At 51.3% G+C, this 22,102-nt stretch overlaps 1 protein-coding gene across 1 annotated transcript in view; it reads left to right on the forward strand.

The window, feature by feature from the left end:
• Window positions 1-22,102, forward strand: part of LOC147693207 (NACHT, LRR and PYD domains-containing protein 12-like) — a 1,239,310-nt gene that overhangs the window by 139,017 nt on the left and 1,078,191 nt on the right. Inside the window, exon 2 of the mRNA XM_086933624.1 lies at window positions 10,040-10,059. Coding sequence (XP_086789750.1) covers window positions 10,040-10,059 — 20 coding nt within the window. The remainder of the gene's footprint in view (window positions 1-10,039; window positions 10,060-22,102) is intronic.

The raw sequence follows: 22,102 nt of genomic DNA on the forward strand, positions 1-22,102 counted from the left end.
TGGCGAGTCTGGACTGGGCCACCCCCTTTTTGTTTTCATTCTTCCTTCTGTTTCCCTTTGCCACCCTTCAGGTAATATGGTGGTGACCAGAGGAAACAAAACTAACGCCCCGGGTAGCGTGAATAAATTGCTTGGTCCTATGGATGATTTCATTACAAAGGCGAATACTTTCATAGACCAAAGCATATCACTGATAGAGGAAAGGGTATCCCTAGACTTAGAATTTGCCAAAAGATCCTCTATGGGCAATCTGGCCGATGCCAGATCACCAGCTTCAGGGAATATTAATGAAGAGGTGAGGGTGACTCATGAGAGACGCAGCTTGCCTAATAATGTGGATTTATCGGTGTCCCACCTTGCAGACTCACAGCTAAGCACAGATCTAGAAAGAACACCCGAATTATTACCTCAAACCCCCCAACAAACGACTTCTCTGGAAAGAATCCAAGCAAGAGGAAGGAGGGACGGCGCGATAAGCAAAAGAAAGAACGATCAAAAAAAAACTACTTCTATTACGACGGATCATATTTCTAGTGCCTCACAGGATCCACCTCCTAGAGCAGAACACTTAGTAGTTCCTGCGTTAATCCATCATATTGAGCATGAAACCCCCACCCACGTTAATCTGGATCCCCCTATCCTTTTATCCACAAGCAAGGGACCATGTGATGGTGGAAATTTACAGCTGCTAAATAAGATCGCTGATCTTTTCAAACTATCTCTGCAACCAGTAGAACAAAAGTTAGCACAGTTGGAGATCCAGATAACTAAGTTTGTTAACCTCCAACAACATAATCAATCAGCAGGGGCCCCAAAAATAGGGGGCTATAATCATAAAAAACAACCCTCCATAAAGCCTGTAAACGCCCTTTTGAAATCCGCAACCGCCCAAAAGAATGTACCCCAGGTAGTAACACCCACATTAACGACTACTAAGAGTACACTGAACCCAACTACCAAGGTAGCCACTACTTTGCCACAGGGAAATGCCCAGCCACCAACTACACCTGCACCAAACTCAGTGGCAATAAACAAGGCAATAAATAAAGCAAGATCTAAAACACCGGTGATTCAACCCTTGGCCCCCAATCCTCCGGCCCCAAAAGTTAACAGAAACATCGCTAGAGGTTCCGGGGAGGCCAGATTTCCAGTCGATTTGCCACCAGAGGCCTCACCGTATGTAGTGGTCATGACTGGTGTCCCAGAGTTAGCGGACCACAATACGGAACCTGGTTGGTCCCTGAAAAACAAGGCACAACACTGGCTACAGACCAATCGTCCCATGCCTCCAACTTGGCATGGAAGGATCCTGACAGTACGTAGAACACCATGGGTGGGTAAAGCCAGAAAAACGATTCCTGGGGATTGCATCGTGATCACTTTTGAAGACCCCCGTATAGCAGACTTTATCTGCTCCTGGGATGACACAAATGCAAACAGAGGCACTGGTGTTAAACCACTTTCCTTTTTTTTACCCCTTAAGACAACCTAATGGATTCTTTTAGGATCATGATCCTCCATGGGCTGCACCAGCCCCCCGACAGGTCGATTTTCCGAATACCAGATATTATGGGGGCCCCCGATATCGTGAGCATGATAATTCTTGGCATCTAGTGGGATCACGTTACCAGGGAGGAGGTTGGGAAGAATGGAGGCCTCATACGCAGAGGACGGTACATAGAGAACCGCCCCGCTGGGACCCTTGGTATAATATCCCGCTGACCAATAGATTCAGTGGACTCGAAATGGTCGATTGACCACCAACGGAAACTGAATCTATCAACTCTAATTCACCCCACTCCATCCTTAAAATAAGCACTCCACCGGTACCCATGGAAGTAGTAGTACTAAAAGTTGATACACTGCCCATACCCATCCTCTTTTGGAATGTAGCGGGCCTACGCCCTAAGATTGAGGATGGGACAGCCCAAAACTTTTTAGAACCGTGTAAAATAATTTGCCTTCAAGACTCATGGTCCATAACAGAGCTCCATCTATTAGGATACAAAACATATTCCATCCCAGCTGTGCGTAGCACAATAGGCAGGCCCAAAGGAGGGCTAATAACGTACATAGCGAATACTTTGAACCATCTAAAAGTGTCCATTGTCTATTCTGACCCTAATTGTCAAATTCTTTCCCTTTCCTTCGCGAATAAGGAGACCATTCTCTTGGTCAACTTTTATAACAACTTAGAGGAAGATCAATTCATGACTCTCCTCAGAAATATCCACGAGAGATTAAGTCAACTCTATCAGTGGAAAGGTAGACACGGGGCAATCCATCTACTATGGGGAGGGGATTTCAATCTTCATCCATGCCCACTGGCGAATTTACACTTCTGTGGGATTGTGGACGAATTTGAGGCCCCTTTAGTGCATTTTATTCACAGTAAGGCGGGGAATGCCTTGAATAACCTGCTCTCCGACTTGGACCTGGTAATTGCCAATCGTCCAAGTTTAGATCTAAACTCCCTTAATCCGACCGATGTGGGCAGAGGTCACCAAACGACAGTTGATTTCATCCTCCTGTCTCCTGGATTGTTAGATATAGCTAAAGATTTCCAGGTTATTGACAACTCATTGAGTGACCACTCTGCGCTGAGGATGGACCTTCATTTACCAGAGTATAAGCCCCATAACACAGAAATAGCAAATACTCTTGCCCAGAACAACCTAGAGTTAGGAAAACAGAATGGTTACACAATAAAATGGGAAAAAATTAACCCTAGTGAAATCACAAAAAAATTGGTCGAGTTGGCTTATCCTAACATAATTAAATGTTTGGACCTTTCGGCAAATCACAAAGAAGTCCTAAATAATTTTAAACAAATTTTAGAGAAAATCAAGGGACTACTCTCGTCTAAAACAACGTCCAAGCATCCTGCCAAGAAAGGGTGGTTCAATCATAACTGTACTACAGCCCTTACCAAACTAAAGCTCGCCCTAGACAATAAACCCAGGGATATGGGACAGATCCAACTTCTTAGGCGCCAATATATTGGGGAACGTAAGTTAAGAACCAAAGAATTGAAACAGAAACTCTGGGAAGATTTGCACACGAGTGCTGTCTCAAAAAATAGCGAGGCCTTTTGGCGAACGGTCAGAACCCCCTATCTTACTGATAATAATAACCTCAAGATTGAAGTAGCCATAGATGAAGAAACATGGGTGGCTCATTTCTCCAAGATTTTTAAAAATAATTCAATCATAGATGGGTCCGTTAACACGCTTTCAAAAGTACAATATCCAATTCCGCTCCTCTTCGATATACCCGATCTGCTAGTGGCTTTGGAAGTAAGAAAAACTGGGAAAGCCCCAGGTCCTTATGGGGTCCCAGTGGACTTTTTTAAACACAACTTGGACCTCTGGGCCCCCATTCTCACAAGAGTATGCACAGCCGCCGCAAATGAGGGAGTTCTGAATTATTGGACTAAGTCTATCATGGTCCCCATATTTAAACAAGCATTTACAATGCAATGGTCTCGGCATCATTAAAGGTGGAGCTATTGGCATTGCTCAAGACATTTCTTTTTTTTCTTTAAATCATAAATAGATGGCATTGTCATTTACATTGCCAATACACAGCACTCTGCACTCAACAGCACACACCACTCTGCACCTGCACTCACTGCTCTGCACACTCACTCTGCACTCACTACTCTGCACTCACTGCTCTGCACTCACTGCTCTGCACTCACTGCTCTGCACTCACTGCTCTGCACTCACTGCTCTGCACTCACTGCTCTGCACTCACTACTCTGCACTCACTGCTCTGCACTCACTACTCTGCACTCACTACTCTGCGCTCACTACTCTGCACTCACTACTCTGCACTCACTACTCACTACTCTGCACTCACTACTCACTACTCTGCACTCACTACTCACTACTCTGCACTCACTACTCACTACTCTGCACTCACTACTCTGCACTCACTACTCTGCACTCACTACTCACTACTCTGCACTCACTACTCACTACTCTGCACTCACTACTCACTACTCTGCACTCACTACTCTGCACTCACTACTCTGCACTCACTACTCTGCACTCACTACTCTGCACTCACTACTCTGCACTCACTACTCTGCACTCACTACTCTGCACTCACTGCACTCACTACTCTGCACTCACTACTCTGCACTCACTACTCTGCACTCACTACTCTGCAATCTGCACTCACTACTCTGCAATCTGCACTCACTACTCTGCAATCTGCACTCACTACTCTGCACTCACTACTCACTACTCTGCACTCACTACTCACTACTCTGCACTCACTACTCACTACTCTGCACTCACTACTCACTACTCTGCACTCACTACTCTGCACTCATTACTCTGCACTCACTACTCTGCACTCACTACTCACTACTCTGCACTCACTACTCTGCACTCACTACTCTGCACTCACTACTCTGCACTCACTACTCTGCACTCACTACTCTGCACTCACTACTCTGCACTCACTACTCACTACTCTGCACTCACTACTCTGCACTCACTACTCACTACCCTGCACTCACTACTCTGCACTCACTACTCTGCACTCACTACTCTGCACTCACTACTCTGCACTCACTACTCTGCACTCACTACTCTGCACTCGCTACTCTGCACTCGCTACTCTGCACTCGCTACTCCTCGCTACTCTGCACTCACTACTCTGCACTCACTACTCTGCACTCACTACTCTGCACTCACTACTCTGCACTCACTACTCTGCACTCACTACTCACTACTCTGCACTCACTACTCACTACTCTGCACTCACTACTCACTACTCTGCACTCACTACTCTGCACTCACTACTCTGCACTCACTACTCACTACTCTGCACTCACTACTCTGCACTTGCTACTCTGCACTCACGACTCTGCACTCACTACTCTGCACTCACTACTCTGCACTCACTACTCACTACTCTGCACTCACTACTCACTACTCTGCACTCACTACTCTTCACTCACTACTCTGCACTCACTACTCTGCACTCACTCCTCTGCACCCACTACTCTGCACTTACTACTCTGCACTCACTACTCTGCACTCACTACTCTGCACTCACTACTCTGCACTCACTACTCTGCACTCACTACTCACTACTCTGCACTCACTACTTGTTAGACGGACCGGGAGGGTCGGCCGAGGTTACGGGGAGAGGTCTCCAGGGAGAGCCGTCTCCAACGACTGTACAGATAAGTAACTTCCCCCCCACAGACGGACACCACACAAGGTTGAAGGTTAACGAGACTTTATATGCAATTCTTAGGTTACGATGATGGATACAAGGAGGTCTGGACTCAGGGGTCCCCTCGGTTCTAGTCTCTGGTTTAGGAAAGGGGTAGCGGGACAGTCTTAGTTACCAATGAGTACAAAAATAGCTCTCAATCCTCGAGCTCGGCGTTCTGGATGATCGGGCCGTGGAGGAGCCAAGCAGGTCCCGAGATGGATGAAGGAAGGACGACGGTCCGCGGCAGAGCCTGCAGGTCCCGGTAGAAGATGACGGTTACAACGGTCCGCGGCCACGCCAGCAGATCCCGACGACGATGAAGGATGAAGGTTACGACGGCTGTGGCAGCGCCAACAGGCAGGACGATGGTGCACAGGACAGAGCTATGGCAGCGCCAGTAGTCCGTCCAGGATGAGTTCCTCTCTGCGTCTCTCGACTCCAGGATACAACTGCCTTCCCGCTCTGGAGCTGCCCCAGTTATAGGTCTGGCGCCCTTTGATGTCCGGACCCTCGCACTTGGAGGTCGGGAGGTCCGGGATGAGGGAGTCCAGACACCCAGCAGGGGGGTGGAGCCAGTGCCCGGGGGAGCCGGGGGCGATCGGCACCTGGCGGGGGAGAGCCATCAACACCTCTTTCTCCCATTGACCCGCCAAGTAGTCCGCTCACCTCCTGGGTGGATGGTGGTGCCGGAATGTCTGAGGCCGGGCCAGGCCCAGGGTTGAGGTCGATCGGGGGCCAGGCGGCCTCGTGGTGGAGTGTCCAAGATGGCGCCCCAGGCTGGGCGCGTGGGCCGGCAGTGGATCGGACCCACGAGGTCGGCAGGCTCGAGGGCAGGGGTCCCTGAGGGGACGGAGGACGTGCAATGGTGGTGTGTGGTACTTGCGGGACTGGGCTGAGGCCTGGTTGGGCCGGGGGAGAGCGGCCCTTCATGTGGCCTGTCCAACATGCGTCCCCCCCAGCTGAAGGCGGGGAGAGTTACCCATCCTCTTGGGGACTCTCCTCGTCGAGGCGGAAAAACCGGGACAGGCCATCCGCGTTGGCGTGATCTGGCCCAGGCCGGTGTTCGACTGTGAAGTCCATACCTTGCAAGGAGATGGACCAGCGTAGCAGCTTTGGGTTCTCCCCCCGCATATGCATCAGCCATTGCAGGGGTCGGTGGTCGGTCTGCACCCGAAAGTGGGTGCCGAAAAGGTAGGGCCGGAGCTTCTTGAGGGCCCATACCACAGCGAAGGCTTCCCTCTCTATGGTGCTCCAGCGTTGCTCCCGTGGTAGGAGTCTCCGGCTGATGAAGGCCACCGGTTGATCAAGGCCTTCGGTGTTCACTTGAGACAGGACGGCCCCAATGCCCTGGTCGGAGGCGTCCGTCTGGACGACGAACTCCCGGCTGTAGTCTGGGGCCTGGAGCACAGGGGCGGAACACATGGCGGCCTTTAATTGTTCAAATGCAGTTTGACACTCTGGGGTCCAGGTGACTTTTTTGGGCTGGTTCTTTGACGTGAGTTCTGTGAGGGGCCCAACTATGGTACCATAGTCTTTTACGAACCTTCGGTAGTAGCCCGTGAGGCCCAGGAAGGCTCGTACCTCGGTTTGGGTGATGGGGGGCTGCCAGGCCTGGATGGCGGCAATTTTCAGCTGTAGCGGGGCCACTAGGCCGCTTCCCACCTGGTGTCCGAGGTAGGTTACAGACCCTTGCCCAATTTGACACTTGCTGGCCTTGATCGTGAGGCCAGCTCGCTGAAGGGCTTGCAGCACTGCTCGGAGGTGGTGGAGGTGCTCGGTCCAATGGTGGCTGTATACAGCGATGTCGTCTAGGTAGGCGGCGCTGAATCCTTCGAGCCCCGCCAGGACCTGATTGACGAGCCGTTGGAATGTTGCTGGGGCATTCTTCATGCCGAAGGGCATGACCGTGAAATGGTAATGGCCATCGGGGGTGGAGAAGGCAGAACGTTCTTGCGCCCGGGGGGTGAGGCCGATCTGCCAATAGCCTGCTGTCAGGTCGAAGATGCTGAGGTAGCGGGCAGCTCCCATTCGGTCGACTAGTTCATCTGCCCGGGGGATGGGATGCGCGTCTGTTCTGGTGACCGCATTCAAGCCCCGGTAGTCGACGCAGAACCGGAGTTCTGGGGTGGTGCCGGGGGCCGCTGCCTTGGGGACCAGTACGACAGGGCTGGCCCAGGGACTGTCTGAGGGCTCGATGACCCCGATCGTGAGCATCTTGGCTATTTCTTCCTGGATGCAGGCCCGTACCCGGTCTGGCACGCGGTAGGCCCGGTGGCGGATAGGGGGGCTGTCCCCGGTATCCACATCGTGCACACACCAGGAAGTGACACCCGGGGTGAGGGAGAACAGGCTGGCGAACTGTGATAGGAGGGCTTGACACTCCGGGCGTTGTTCTCTGGTGAGGGCCTCTGAGAGCCGGACCCCATCCACGGAGCCGTCTTGCTCTTGAGTCCGTAGGAGGTCAGGGAGAGGCTCGGAGTCTTCTTCAACCCCCGTGTCTGTGGCCATCAGGAGGCTGAGCTCTGTTCGCACAAAGTGGGGCTTTAGTCTGTTAGCGTGGAGGACCCGGAGAGGGTTCCGGGAGGATTCCATGTCGATGAGATAAGTGGCAGGACCCTTGCGCTCTATTACTTTGAAGGGCCCCGTCCATTTGTCTTGCAGGGCGCATGGCTCAGTGGGGGACATCACCCATACCTGTTGGCCAGGTTCGAATTCAATGGATGAGGCATTCTGGTCATACCATTTTTTCATGTCCTCTTGACTGGCCTCTAGGTTGGCCTTCGCTAGTTCTCTGAACTGCCGGGTCTGGTTGCGGAGGGTGAGGAGGTACCGGAAGACATCTGGAGGGTTCTTTAGCGGAGGCATCTCCCAGCCTTCTTTGACGAGACTGAGCGGCCCTCGCACTGGGTGTCCATATAGCAGTTCAAATGGGCTGAAGCCCAGGGATTTCTGGGGGACTTCTCGATACGCGAAGAGGAGGCACGGCAGCAGCACATCCCACTGGCGACGGAGGGGCTCTTCCAACCCCCCGATCATTCCCTTTAGCGTGCGGTTGAACCGCTCAACGAGTCCGTTCCCTTGAGGGTGATAGGGGGTTGTGAATCTGTAGGTGACCCCGCACTGTTGCCAGAGGGACTTCATGTATTTGGAAATAAAGTTCGTGCCTCTGTCGCTGACGACTTCTCGGGGGAAGCCCACACGGGAGAAGATCCCCATCAGGGCCCGGCCGACCACCGGGGCTGTCACAGTTCGCAGAGGAACAGCCTCAGGGTAGCGGGTGGCGTGGTCCACTAGCACCAGGATGAATCGATGGCCTTGTTTTGTGCGTGGGTCCAAGGGCCCCACAATGTCTATTCCGACTCTCTCAAACGGGGTAGTGACCACGGGAAAAGGTTGCAGGGGAGCCTTTAGTTTGCGGCCGCTCTTCCCACTGGCTTGGCACGTGGGGCAAGATCGGCAATGCTGGTGCACATTGTTTCTCATTTTGGGCCAGAAGAAGTGGGTCACTAGGCGACTGTAGGTTTTATCTTGTCCCAGACGTCCTGCCAGGGGGACATCGTGGGCCAGGTTTAACAGGAAGTCTCTGAAACGGAGGGGTACCACTAGTACTCGGTTGCTCCCCAGCTCGGCGATTCTTTGCTCGCTGTACAGCAGATCATTGTCCCAGTAGACCCAATGAGTTCCGGGGGTATCCCCTGCGCTCTGGGCGAGCGCTTGCTGGCGGAGTCCCTCGAGGGAGGGACAGGTCTTCTGTTCTTGGCGAAATTGTTCTTGCGTGGGCCCCCCTTCTTGAGGCCACTGGTCGAGATTAGCGAGGTCGGTAGGTTGAGCTGGTTCGGCGGGAATGTTACGGTCGGTGTTTTCGGCCGGGGCGACCGGAGGCGGTGGCGCCGGCCATTCGGGTTCTTCTGGCTGGTGGTTGGCACGGGCGGCCATGGAACGGGTGGTGACGCACGCCCAGTCTGGGACGCCCAGCATCCCCAGGTGTTCCTTTCGCTCCACGGCGGCCCACGGAGAGCTTTCCAGGTCATTGCCCAGGAGGCAGTCTACGGGGGCATCGTCTCGGACCGTCACTTTCAACATGCCGGAGACCCCCCCCCATTCGAAGGGGACGCAGGCCATCCGACACAGGCTCTCCGAGTTATCGGCTGATCGTACAGGGCAGAGAATGTTCGGTAGATACTGTTCTGGGGCCACCAGGTGACAGCGGACGGCTGTTACACTGGCCCCGGTGTCACGAAGGGCTTCGGCCTGGTGTCCATTGATGCTCACCCATTGGCTGTACTTCTGGGTGTTAGCGGGTAGGGGGACCCGCGGGACCATGTCTTTCCCCCCTAAGCAGGCTAGAGTCATGGCGGCTGGCTCCCACTCTTGATGCTCTTGTTCGTACTCTTCCTGTTCCTCGGAGATCTGTTCTTCCCCTAGGGCTGCAGCGGCCACTTGGCGGGGTCTTGGGCTCTGGTACTGCGGGCAGTTTGGGTCGTTCGCATAGTGGCCGACTCGTTGACATCGGTGACACGTGACATTGGCTCTGTACCCCGGTCGCGCTGGGGTGCTGCCCCGGTTGGCCGGGGGGGTGGTGTTGGTAGCGGGGGCGACCGGGGCGTTGTCTCTTCCTCGCCCTTGGCCCCCTCCTCCTCCTCTGGGTCGGTGCTGACCATTGTTGTTCCGGTTCTGTTCGTAGGACCCATTCCAGCCCACTCTGGTGATCTCCCACCGGTCAGCTTCGGCTGCGAGCTGCCGGGGATCCGTTAACTTGCTGTCGAGGAGGTGTTGGCGGAGTTCAATGAAGCAATTGTTCGACAGATGCTCCCATACCATCAGGTTAAATAGTTGCTCGTAGGTCGTGACGTTGCTTCCTCGGATCCAGCCCTCGAAGGCTCGGCTAAAGTATGTTACATAGTCCACCCAAGTTGTACCCGGGATGCGGGTGCAGTCTCGGAACCTCTGACGGTACATCTCGGGTGTGAGACCATAGCGGGTGAGGAGGGCCGCTTTCATATGGTCGTAGGAGGTCATCTGGTGGTCCGGGAGCTGTAGTAGGGTGTCGCGGCCCTCATTGAGGAATCTTCCCCAGAGACCGGCTCCCCAGTCGCTTCTATCGATCCGGTGTGCAGTCATAGCGATTTCATAGGCTTTAAACCATTGCTGGATGTCGTCCTCTCTGAAGTATTCTCGGACAACATCCTTGGGGATGTGTACCTTTTTGTCTGTGGCCCCTGAGGTGGGGGGTCGCTCGGGCACCCCTGCTTCTTTATCCTTCTTGCGTAGGTTGATCTCGGCTAGGTTTCGTTCGTGTTCGTACGCTAGTTTCTTTTCCTCGAGCTCCCTTTGTCTCTGTTTCTCCTCTCTTTCTTCTCGGAGACGCAGGTGCTCTAAGTTGATTTTTTGTTCGGCCAACTTAAGTTCAATGTCCATTTTAAGTCGGGCCATTTCTAGTTCGTGTAGTCGGGTCCTTTCTCTTTCCTGGATCTCGTCTTGCGAGAGACCCGTTCTTTGCCCTTCCGGGGCCGTGGTCGTTTTTTCTACGGTGCTTTGATCAGGGGTTCCGGCAGCCCCGGTTTCTGCCCAAGATTCTAGGGCATGCTTAAAATCGTCCTTGGTACTCAGTCCGGTGGTAGCGATACCCAGTTCGATGCAGAATTGTTTAAGTTCACGATGGTTGTACTCCTCCAATTTCTCCATTTGGAATTTCTCGGTTGATCCGCTCTCTTTCGTGGTCATTGTGACTTCGTCGTGGGGTGAGCTACTCTCTGTACGTTTATGCGGTGATTCGGATCGCGCCGCTGGCCACCAATGTTAGACGGACCGGGAGGGTCGGCCGAGGTTACGGGGAGAGGTCTCCAGGGAGAGCCGTCTCCAACGACTGTACAGATAAGTAACTTCCCCCCCACAGACGGACACCACACAAGGTTGAAGGTTAACGAGACTTTATATGCAATTCTTAGGTTACGATGATGGATACAAGGAGGTCTGGACTCAGGGGTCCCCTCGGTTCTAGTCTCTGGTTTAGGAAAGGGGTAGCGGGACAGTCTTAGTTACCAATGAGTACAAAAATAGCTCTCAATCCTCGAGCTCGGCGTTCTGGATGATCGGGCCGTGGAGGAGCCAAGCAGGTCCCGAGATGGATGAAGGAAGGACGACGGTCCGCGGCAGAGCCTGCAGGTCCCGGTAGAAGATGACGGTTACAACGGTCCGCGGCCACGCCAGCAGATCCCGACGACGATGAAGGATGAAGGTTACGACGGCTGTGGCAGCGCCAACAGGCAGGACGATGGTGCACAGGACAGAGCTATGGCAGCGCCAGTAGTCCGTCCAGGATGAGTTCCTCTCTGCGTCTCTCGACTCCAGGATACAACTGCCTTCCCGCTCTGGAGCTGCCCCAGTTATAGGTCTGGCGCCCTTTGATGTCCGGACCCTCGCACTTGGAGGTCGGGAGGTCCGGGATGAGGGAGTCCAGACACCCAGCAGGGGGGTGGAGCCAGTGCCCGGGGGAGCCGGGGGCGATCGGCACCTGGCGGGGGAGAGCCATCAACACCTCTTTCTCCCATTGACCCGCCAAGTAGTCCGCTCACCTCCTGGGTGGATGGTGGTGCCGGAATGTCTGAGGCCGGGCCAGGCCCAGGGTTGAGGTCGATCGGGGGCCAGGCGGCCTCGTGGTGGAGTGTCCAAGATGGCGCCCCAGGCTGGGCGCGTGGGCCGGCAGTGGATCGGACCCACGAGGTCGGCAGGCTCGAGGGCAGGGGTCCCTGAGGGGACGGAGGACGTGCAATGGTGGTGTGTGGTACTTGCGGGACTGGACTGAGGCCTGGTTGGGCCGGGGGAGAGCGGCCCTTCATGTGGCCTGTCCAACACTACTCACTACTCACTACTCACTACTCTGCACTCACTACTCACTACTCTGCACTCACTACTCACTACTCTTCACTCACTACTCTGCACTCACTACTCTGCACTCACTACTCTGCACTCACTACTCTGCACTTACTACTCTGCACTTACTACTCTGCACTCACTACTCTGCACTCACTACTCTGCACTCACTACTCTGCACTCACTACTCCACTCACTACTCACTACTCTGCACTCACTACTCACTACTCACTACTCTGCACTCACTACTCACTACTCTGCACTCACTACTCACTACTCTGCACTCACTACTCTGCAATCTGCACTCACTACTCTGCACTCACTACTCACTACTCTGCACTCACTACTCTGCACTCACTACTCTGCACTCACTGCTCTGCACTCACTGCTCTGCACTCACTACTCTGCACTCACTACTCTGCACTCACTACTCTGCACTCACTACTCACTACTCTACACTCACTACTCACTACTCACTACTCACTACTCTGCACTCACTACTCACTACTCTGCACTCACTACTCACTACTCTGCACTCACTACTCACTACTCTGCACTCACTACTCTGCAATCTGCACTCACTACTCTGCACTCACTACTCTGCACTCACTACTCTGCACTCACTGCTCTGCACTCACTGCTCTGCACTCACTACTCTGCACTCACTACTCTGCACTCACTACTCTGCACTCACTACTCACTACTCTACACTCACTACTCACTACTCACTACTCACTACTCTGCACTCACTACTCACTACTCTGCACTCACTACTCACTACTCTGCACTCACTACTCACTACTCTGCACTCACTACTCTGCAATCTGCACTCACTACTCTGCACTCACTACTCACTACTCTGCACTCACTACTCTGCACTCACTACTCTGCACTCACTGCTCTGCACTCACTGCTCTGCACTCACTGCTCTGCACTCACTACTCTGCACTCACTACTCTGCACTCACTACTCACTACTCTACACTCACTACTCACTACTCACTACTCACTACTCACTACTCTGCACTCACTACTCACTACTCTGCACTCACTACTCTGCAATCTGCACTCACTACTCTGCACTCACTACTCACTACTCTGCACTCACTACTCTGCACTCACTACTCACTACTCTGCACTCACTACTCACTACTCTGCACTCACTACTCACTACTCTGCACTCACTACTCACTACTCTGCACTCACTACTCTGCACTCACTACTCTGCACTCACTACTCACTACTCTACACTCACTACTCACTACTCTACACTCACTACTCACTACTCTGCACTCTACACTCACTACTCACTACTCTGCACTCACTACTCACTACTCTGCACTCACTACTCTGCAATCTGCACTCACTACTCTGCACTCACTACTCAGCACTCTTTACTCACTACTCTGCACTCACTACTCTGCACTCACTACTCTGCACTCACTACTCTGCACTCACTACTCACTACTCTGCACTCACTACTCACTACTCACTACTCACTACTCACTACTCTGCACTCACTACTCACTACTCTGCACTAACTACTCACTACTCTTCACTCACTACTCTGCACTCACTACTCTGCACTCACTACTCTGCACTCACTACTCCACTCACTACTCACTACTCTGCACTCACTACTCACTACTCACTACTCACTACTCACTACTCTGCACTCACTACTCACTACTCTGCACTCACTACTCACTACTCTGCACTCACTACTCACTACTCTGCACTCACTACTCTGCACTCACTACTCTGCACTCACTGCTCTGCACTCACTACTCTGCACTCACTACTCTGCACTCACTACTCTGCACTCACTACTCACTACTCTACACTCACTACTCACTACTCACTACTCACTACTCACTACTCTGCACTCACTACTCACTACTCTGCACTCACTACTCACTACTCTGCACTCACTACTCTGCAATCTGCACTCACTACTCTGCACTCACTACTCACTACTCTGCACTCACTACTCTGCACTCACTACTCTGCACTCACTACTCACTACTCTGCACTCACTACTCACTACTCTGCACTCACTACTCACTACTCTGCACTCACTACTCTGCACTCACTACTCACTACTCTACACTCACTACTCACTACTCTACACTCACTACTCACTACTCTGCACTCTACACTCACTACTCACTACTCTGCACTCACTACTCACTACTCTGCACTCACTACTCTGCAATCTGCACTCACTACTCTGCACTCACTACTCACTACTCTGCACTCTTTACTCACTACTCACTACTCTGCACTCACTACTCACTACTCTGCACTCACTACTCACTACTCTGCACTCACTACTCTGCAATTTGCACTCACTACTCTGCAACCACTACTCACTACTCACTACTCACTACTCTGCACTCACTACTCTGCACTCACTACTCTGCAATGTGCACTCACTACTCACTACTCTGCACTCACTACTCTGAAATTTGCACTCACTACTCTGCAACCACTACTCACTACTCTGCACTCACTACTCTGCACTCACTACTCTGCAATCTGCACTCACTACTCACTACTCTGCACTCACCACTCACTACTCTGCACTCACTACTCTGCAATTTGCACTCACTACTCTGCAACCACTACTCACTACTCTGCACTCACTACTCTGCACTCACTACTCTGCACTCACTACTCTGCACTCACTACTCACTACTCTGCACTCACTACTCTGCACTCACTACTCACTACTCTGCACTCACTACTCACTACTCTGCACTCACTACTCTGCACTCACTACTCTGCACTCACTACTCTGCACTCACTACTCTGCACTCACTACTCTGCACTCACTACTCACTACTCTGCACTCACTACTCTGCACTCACTACTCACTACTCTGCACTCACTACTCACTACTCTGCACTCACTACTCACTACTCTGCACTCACTACTCACTACTCTGCACTCACTACTCTGCAATTTGCACTCACTACTCTGCAACCACTACTCACTACTCTGCACTCACTACTCTGCACTCACTACTCTGCACTCACTACTCTGCACTCACTACTCTGCACTACTCTGCACTCACTACTCTGCACTCACTACTCTGCACTCACTACTCTGCACTCACTACTCTGCACTCACTACTCTGCAATGTGCACTCACTATTCACTACTCTGCACTCACTACTCTGCAATGTGCACTCACTACTCACTACTCTGCACTCACTACTCTGCACTCACTACTCACTACTCTGCACTCACTACTCTGCACTCACTACTCTGCACTCACTACTCTGCACTCACTACTCTGCACTCACTACTCACTACTCTGCACTCACTACTCACTACTCTGCACTCACTACTCACTACTCTGCACTCACTACTCTGCACTCACTACTCTGCACTCACTACTCTGCACTCACTACTCACTACTCTGCACTCACTACTCACTACTCACTACTCTGAACTCACTACTCACTACTCTGCACTCACTACTCACTACTCTGCACTCACTACTCACTACTCTGCACTCACTACTCTGCACTCACTACTCACTACTCTGCAGTCTACACTCACTACTCACTACTCTGCACTCACTACTCACTACTCTGCACTCACTACTCACTACTCTGCACTCACTACTCTGCACTCACTACTCACTACTCTGCACTCACTACTCTGCACTCACTACTCTGCACTCACTACTCACTACTCTGCACTCACTACTCACTACTCTGCACTCACTACTCACTACTCTGCACTCACTACTCTGCAATTTGCACTCACTACTCTGCAACCACTACTCACTACTCACTACTCTGCACTCACTACTCTGCACTCACTACTCTGCACTCACTACTCTGCACTCACTACTCTGCAATGTGCACTCACTACTCACTACTCTGCACTCACTACTCTGCAATGTGCACTCACTACTCACTACTCTGCACTCACTACTCTGCACTCACTACTCTGCACTCACTACTCACTACTCTGCACTCACTACTCACTACTCTGCACTCACTACTCTGCACTCACTACTCTGCACTCACTACTCTGCACTCACTACTCTGCACTCACTACTCTGCACTCACTACTCTGCACTCACTACTCTGCAATGTGCACTCACTACTCACTACTCTGCACTCACTACTCTGCAATGTGCACTCACTACTCACTACTCTGCACTCACTACTCTGCACTCACTACTCTGCACTCACTACTCACTACTCACTACTCTGCACTCACTACTCACTACTCTGCACTCACTACTCTGCACTCACTACTCTGCACTCACTACTCTGCACTCACTACTCTGCACTCACTACTCTGCACTCACTACTCACTACTCTGCACTCACTACTCACTACTCTGCACTCACTACTCTGAACTCACTACTCACTACTCTGCACTCACTACTCACTACTCTGCACTCACTACTCTGCACTCACTACTCTGCACTCAATACTCTGCACTCACTACTCTGCACTCACTACTCACTACTCTGCACTCACTACTCACTACTCTGCACTCACTACTCACTACTCTGCACTCACTACTCACTACTCTGCACTCACTACTCTGCACTCACTACTCTGCACTCACTACTCTGCACTCACTACTCTGCACTCTGCACTCACTACTCACACTCTGCACTCACTACTCTGCAACCACTACTCACTACTCACTACTCTGCACTCACTACTCTGCACTCACTACTCTGCACTCACTACTCTGCACTCACTACTCTGCACTCACTACTCTGCAATGTGCACTCACTACTCACTACTCTGCACTCACTACTCTGCAATGTGCACTCACTACTCACTACTCTGCACTCACTACTCTGCACTCACTACTCTGCACTCACTACTCACTACTCTGCACTCACTACTCACTACTCTGCACTCACTACTCTGCACTCACTACTCTGCACTCACTACTCTGCACTCACCACTCACTACTCTGCACTCACTACTCACTACTCTGCACTCACTACTCTGAACTCACTACTCACTACTCTGCACTCACTACTCACTACTCTGCACTCACTACTCTGCACTCACTACTCTGCACTCACTACTCACTACTCTGCACTCACTACTCACTACTCTGCACTCACTACTCTGCACTCACTACTCTGCACTCACTACTCTGCACTCACTACTCTGCACTCACTACTCACTACTCTGCACTCACTACTCACTACTCTGCACTCACTACTCACTACTCTGCACTCACTACTCTGCACTCACTACTCTGCACTCACTACTCACTACTCTGCACTCACTACTCTGCACTTGCTACTCTGCACTCACGACTCTGCACTCACTACTCTGCACTCACTACTCTGCACTCACTACTCTGCACTCACTACTCACTACTCTGCACTCACTACTCACTACTCTGCACTCACTACTCTTCACTCACTACTCTGCACTCACTACTCTGCACTCACTCCTCTGCACCCACTACTCTGCACTTACTACTCTGCACTCACTACTCTGCACTCACTACTCTGCACTCACTACTCTGCACTCACTACTCTGCACTCACTACTCACTACTCTGCACTCACTACTCACTACTCACTACTCACTACTCTGCACTCACTACTCACTACTCTGCACTCACTACTCACTACTCTTCACTCACTACTCTGCACTCACTACTCTGCACTCACTACTCTGCACTCACTACTCTGCACTTACTACTCTGCACTTACTACTCTGCACTCACTACTCTGCACTCACTACTCTGCACTCACTACTCTGCACTCACTACTCCACTCACTACTCACTACTCTGCACTCACTACTCACTACTCACTACTCTGCACTCACTACTCACTACTCTGCACTCACTACTCACTACTCTGCACTCACTACTCTGCAATCTGCACTCACTACTCTGCACTCACTACTCACTACTCTGCACTCACTACTCTGCACTCACTACTCTGCACTCACTGCTCTGCACTCACTGCTCTGCACTCACTACTCTGCACTCACTACTCTGCACTCACTACTCTGCACTCACTACTCACTACTCTACACTCACTACTCACTACTCACTACTCACTACTCTGCACTCACTACTCACTACTCTGCACTCACTACTCACTACTCTGCACTCACTACTCACTACTCTGCACTCACTACTCTGCAATCTGCACTCACTACTCTGCACTCACTACTCTGCACTCACTACTCTGCACTCACTGCTCTGCACTCACTGCTCTGCACTCACTACTCTGCACTCACTACTCTGCACTCACTACTCACTACTCTACACTCACTACTCACTACTCACTACTCTGCACTCACTACTCACTACTCTGCACTCACTACTCACTACTCTGCACTCACTACTCACTACTCTGCACTCACTACTCTGCAATCTGCACTCACTACTCTGCACTCACTACTCACTACTCTGCACTCACTACTCTGCACTCACTACTCTGCACTCACTGCTCTGCACCCACTGCTCTGCACTCACTGCTCTGCACTCACTACTCTGCACTCACTACTCTGCACTCACTACTCACTACTCTACACTCACTACTCACTACTCACTACTCACTACTCACTACTCTGCACTCACTACTCACTACTCTGCACTCACTACTCTGCAATCTGCACTCACTACTCTGCACTCACTACTCACTACTCTGCACTCACTACTCTGCACTCACTACTCACTACTCTGCACTCACTACTCACTACTCTGCACTCACTACTCACTACTCTGCACTCACTACTCACTACTCTGCACTCACTACTCTGCACTCACTACTCTGCACTCACTACTCACTACTCTACACTCACTACTCACTACTCTACACTCACTACTCACTACTCTGCACTCTACACTCACTACTCACTACTCTGCACTCACTACTCACTACTCTGCACTCACTACTCTGCAATCTGCACTCACTACTCTGCACTCACTACTCAGCACTCTTTACTCACTACTCTGCACTCACTACTCTGCACTCACTACTCTGCACTCACTACTCTGCACTCACTACTCACTACTCTGCACTCACTACTCACTACTCACTACTCACTACTCACTACTCTGCACTCACTACTCACTACTCTGCACTAACTACTCACTACTCTTCACTCACTACTCTGCACTCACTACTCTGCACTCACTACTCTGCACTCACTACTCTGCACTCACTACTCCACTCACTACTCACTACTCTGCACTCACTACTCACTACTCACTACTCACTACTCACTACTCTGCACTCACTACTCACTACTCTGCACTCACTACTCACTACTCTGCACTCACTACTCACTACTCTGCACTCACTACTCTGCACTCACTACTCTGCACTCACTGCTCTGCACTCACTACTCTGCACTCACTACTCTGCACTCACTACTCTGCACTCACTACTCACTACTCTACACTCACTACTCACTACTCACTACTCACTACTCACTACTCTGCACTCACTACTCACTACTCTGCACTCACTACTCACTACTCTGCACTCACTACTCTGCAATCTGCACTCACTACTCTGCACTCACTACTCACTACTCTGCACTCACTACTCTGCACTCACTACTCTGCACTCACTACTCACTACTCTGCACTCACTACTCACTACTCTGCACTCACTACTCACTACTCTGCACTCACTACTCTGCACTCACTACTCACTACTCTACACTCACTACTCACTACTCTACACTCACTACTCACTACTCTGCACTCTACACTCACTACTCACTACTCTGCACTCACTACTCACTACTCTGCACTCACTACTCTGCAATCTGCACTCACTACTCTGCACTCACTACTCACTACTCTGCACTCTTTACTCACTACTCACTACTCTGCACTCACTACTCACTACTCTGCACTCACTACTCACTACTCTGCACTCACTACTCTGCAATTTGCACTCACTACTCTGCAACCACTACTCACTACTCACTACTCACTACTCTGCACTCACTACTCTGCAATTTGCACTCACTACTCTGCAACCACTACTCACTACTCTGCACTCACTACTCTGCACTCACTACTCTGCACTCACTACTCTGCACTCACTACTCACTACTCTGCACTCACTACTCTGCACTCACTACTCACTACTCTGCACTCACTACTCACTACTCTGCACTCACTACTCACTACTCTGCACTCACTACTCTGCACTCACTACTCTGCACTCACTACTCTGCACTCACTACTCTGCACTCACTACTCTGCACTCACTACTCTGCACTCACTACTCTGCACTCACTACTCACTACTCTGCACTCACTACTCTGCACTCACTACTCACTACTCTGCACTCACTACTCACTACTCTGCACTCACTACTCACTACTCTGCACTCACTACTCTGCAATTTGCACTCACTACTCTGCAACCACTACTCACTACTCTGCACTCACTACTCTGCACTCACTACTCTGCACTCACTACTCTGCACTCACTACTCTGCACTACTCTGCACTCACTACTCTGCACTCACTACTCTGCACTCACTACTCTGCACTCACTACTCTGCACTCACTACTCTGCAATGTGCACTCACTATTCACTACTCTGCACTCACTACTCTGCAATGTGCACTCACTACTCACTACTCTGCACTCACTACTCTGCACTCACTACTCACTACTCTGCACTCACTACTCTGCACTCACTACTCTGCACTCACTACTCTGCACTCACTACTCTGCACTCACTACTCACTACTCTGCACTCACTACTCACTACTCTGCACTCACTACTCACTACTCTGCACTCACTACTCTGCACTCACTACTCTGCACTCACTACTCTGCACTCACTACTCACTACTCTGCACTCACTACTCACTACTCACTACTCTGAACTCACTACTCACTACTCTGCACTCACTACTCACTACTCTGCACTCACTACTCACTACTCTGCACTCACTACTCTGCACTCACTACTCACTACTCTGCAGTCTACACTCACTACTCACTACTCTGCACTCACTACTCACTACTCTGCACTCACTACTCACTACTCTGCACTCACTACTCTGCACTCACTACTCACTACTCTGCACTCACTACTCTGCACTCACTACTCACTACTCTGCACTCACTACTCACTACTCTGCACTCACTACTCACTACTCTGCACTCACTACTCACTACTCTGCACTCACTACTCTGCAATTTGCACTCACTACTCTGCAACCACTACTCACTACTCACTACTCTGCACTCACTACTCTGCACTCACTACTCTGCACTCACTACTCTGCACTCACTACTCTGCAATGTGCACTCACTACTCACTACTCTGCACTCACTACTCTGCAATGTGCACTCACTACTCACTACTCTGCACTCACTACTCTGCACTCACTACTCTGCACTCACTACTCTGCACTCACTACTCTGCACTTACTACTCTGCACTTACTACTCTGCACTCACTACTCTGCAATGTGCACTCACTACTCACTACTCTGCACTCACTACTCTGCAATGTGCACTCACTACTCACTACTCTTCACTCACTACTCTGCACTCACTACTCTGCACTCACTACTCTGCACTCACTACTCTGCACTTACTACTCTGCACTTACTACTCTGCACTCACTACTCTGCACTCACTACTCTGCACTCCCTACTCTGCACTCACTACTCCACTCACTACTCACTACTCTGCACTCACTACTCACTACTCACTACTCTGCACTCACTACTCACTACTCTGCACTCACTACTCACTACTCTGCACTCACTACTCTGCAATCTGCACTCACTACTCTGCACTCACTACTCACTACTCTGCACTCACTACTCTGCACTCACTACTCTGCACTCACTGCTCTGCACTCACTGCTCTGCACTCACTACTCTGCACTCACTACTCTGCACTCACTACTCTGCACTCACTACTCACTACTCTACACTCACTACTCACTACTCACTACTCACTACTCTGCACTCACTACTCACTACTCTGCACTCAC

This window comes from Lissotriton vulgaris, chromosome 8, assembly GCF_964263255.1.
Source record: "Lissotriton vulgaris chromosome 8, aLisVul1.2, whole genome shotgun sequence".
NCBI lineage: Eukaryota > Metazoa > Chordata > Amphibia > Caudata > Salamandridae > Lissotriton > Lissotriton vulgaris.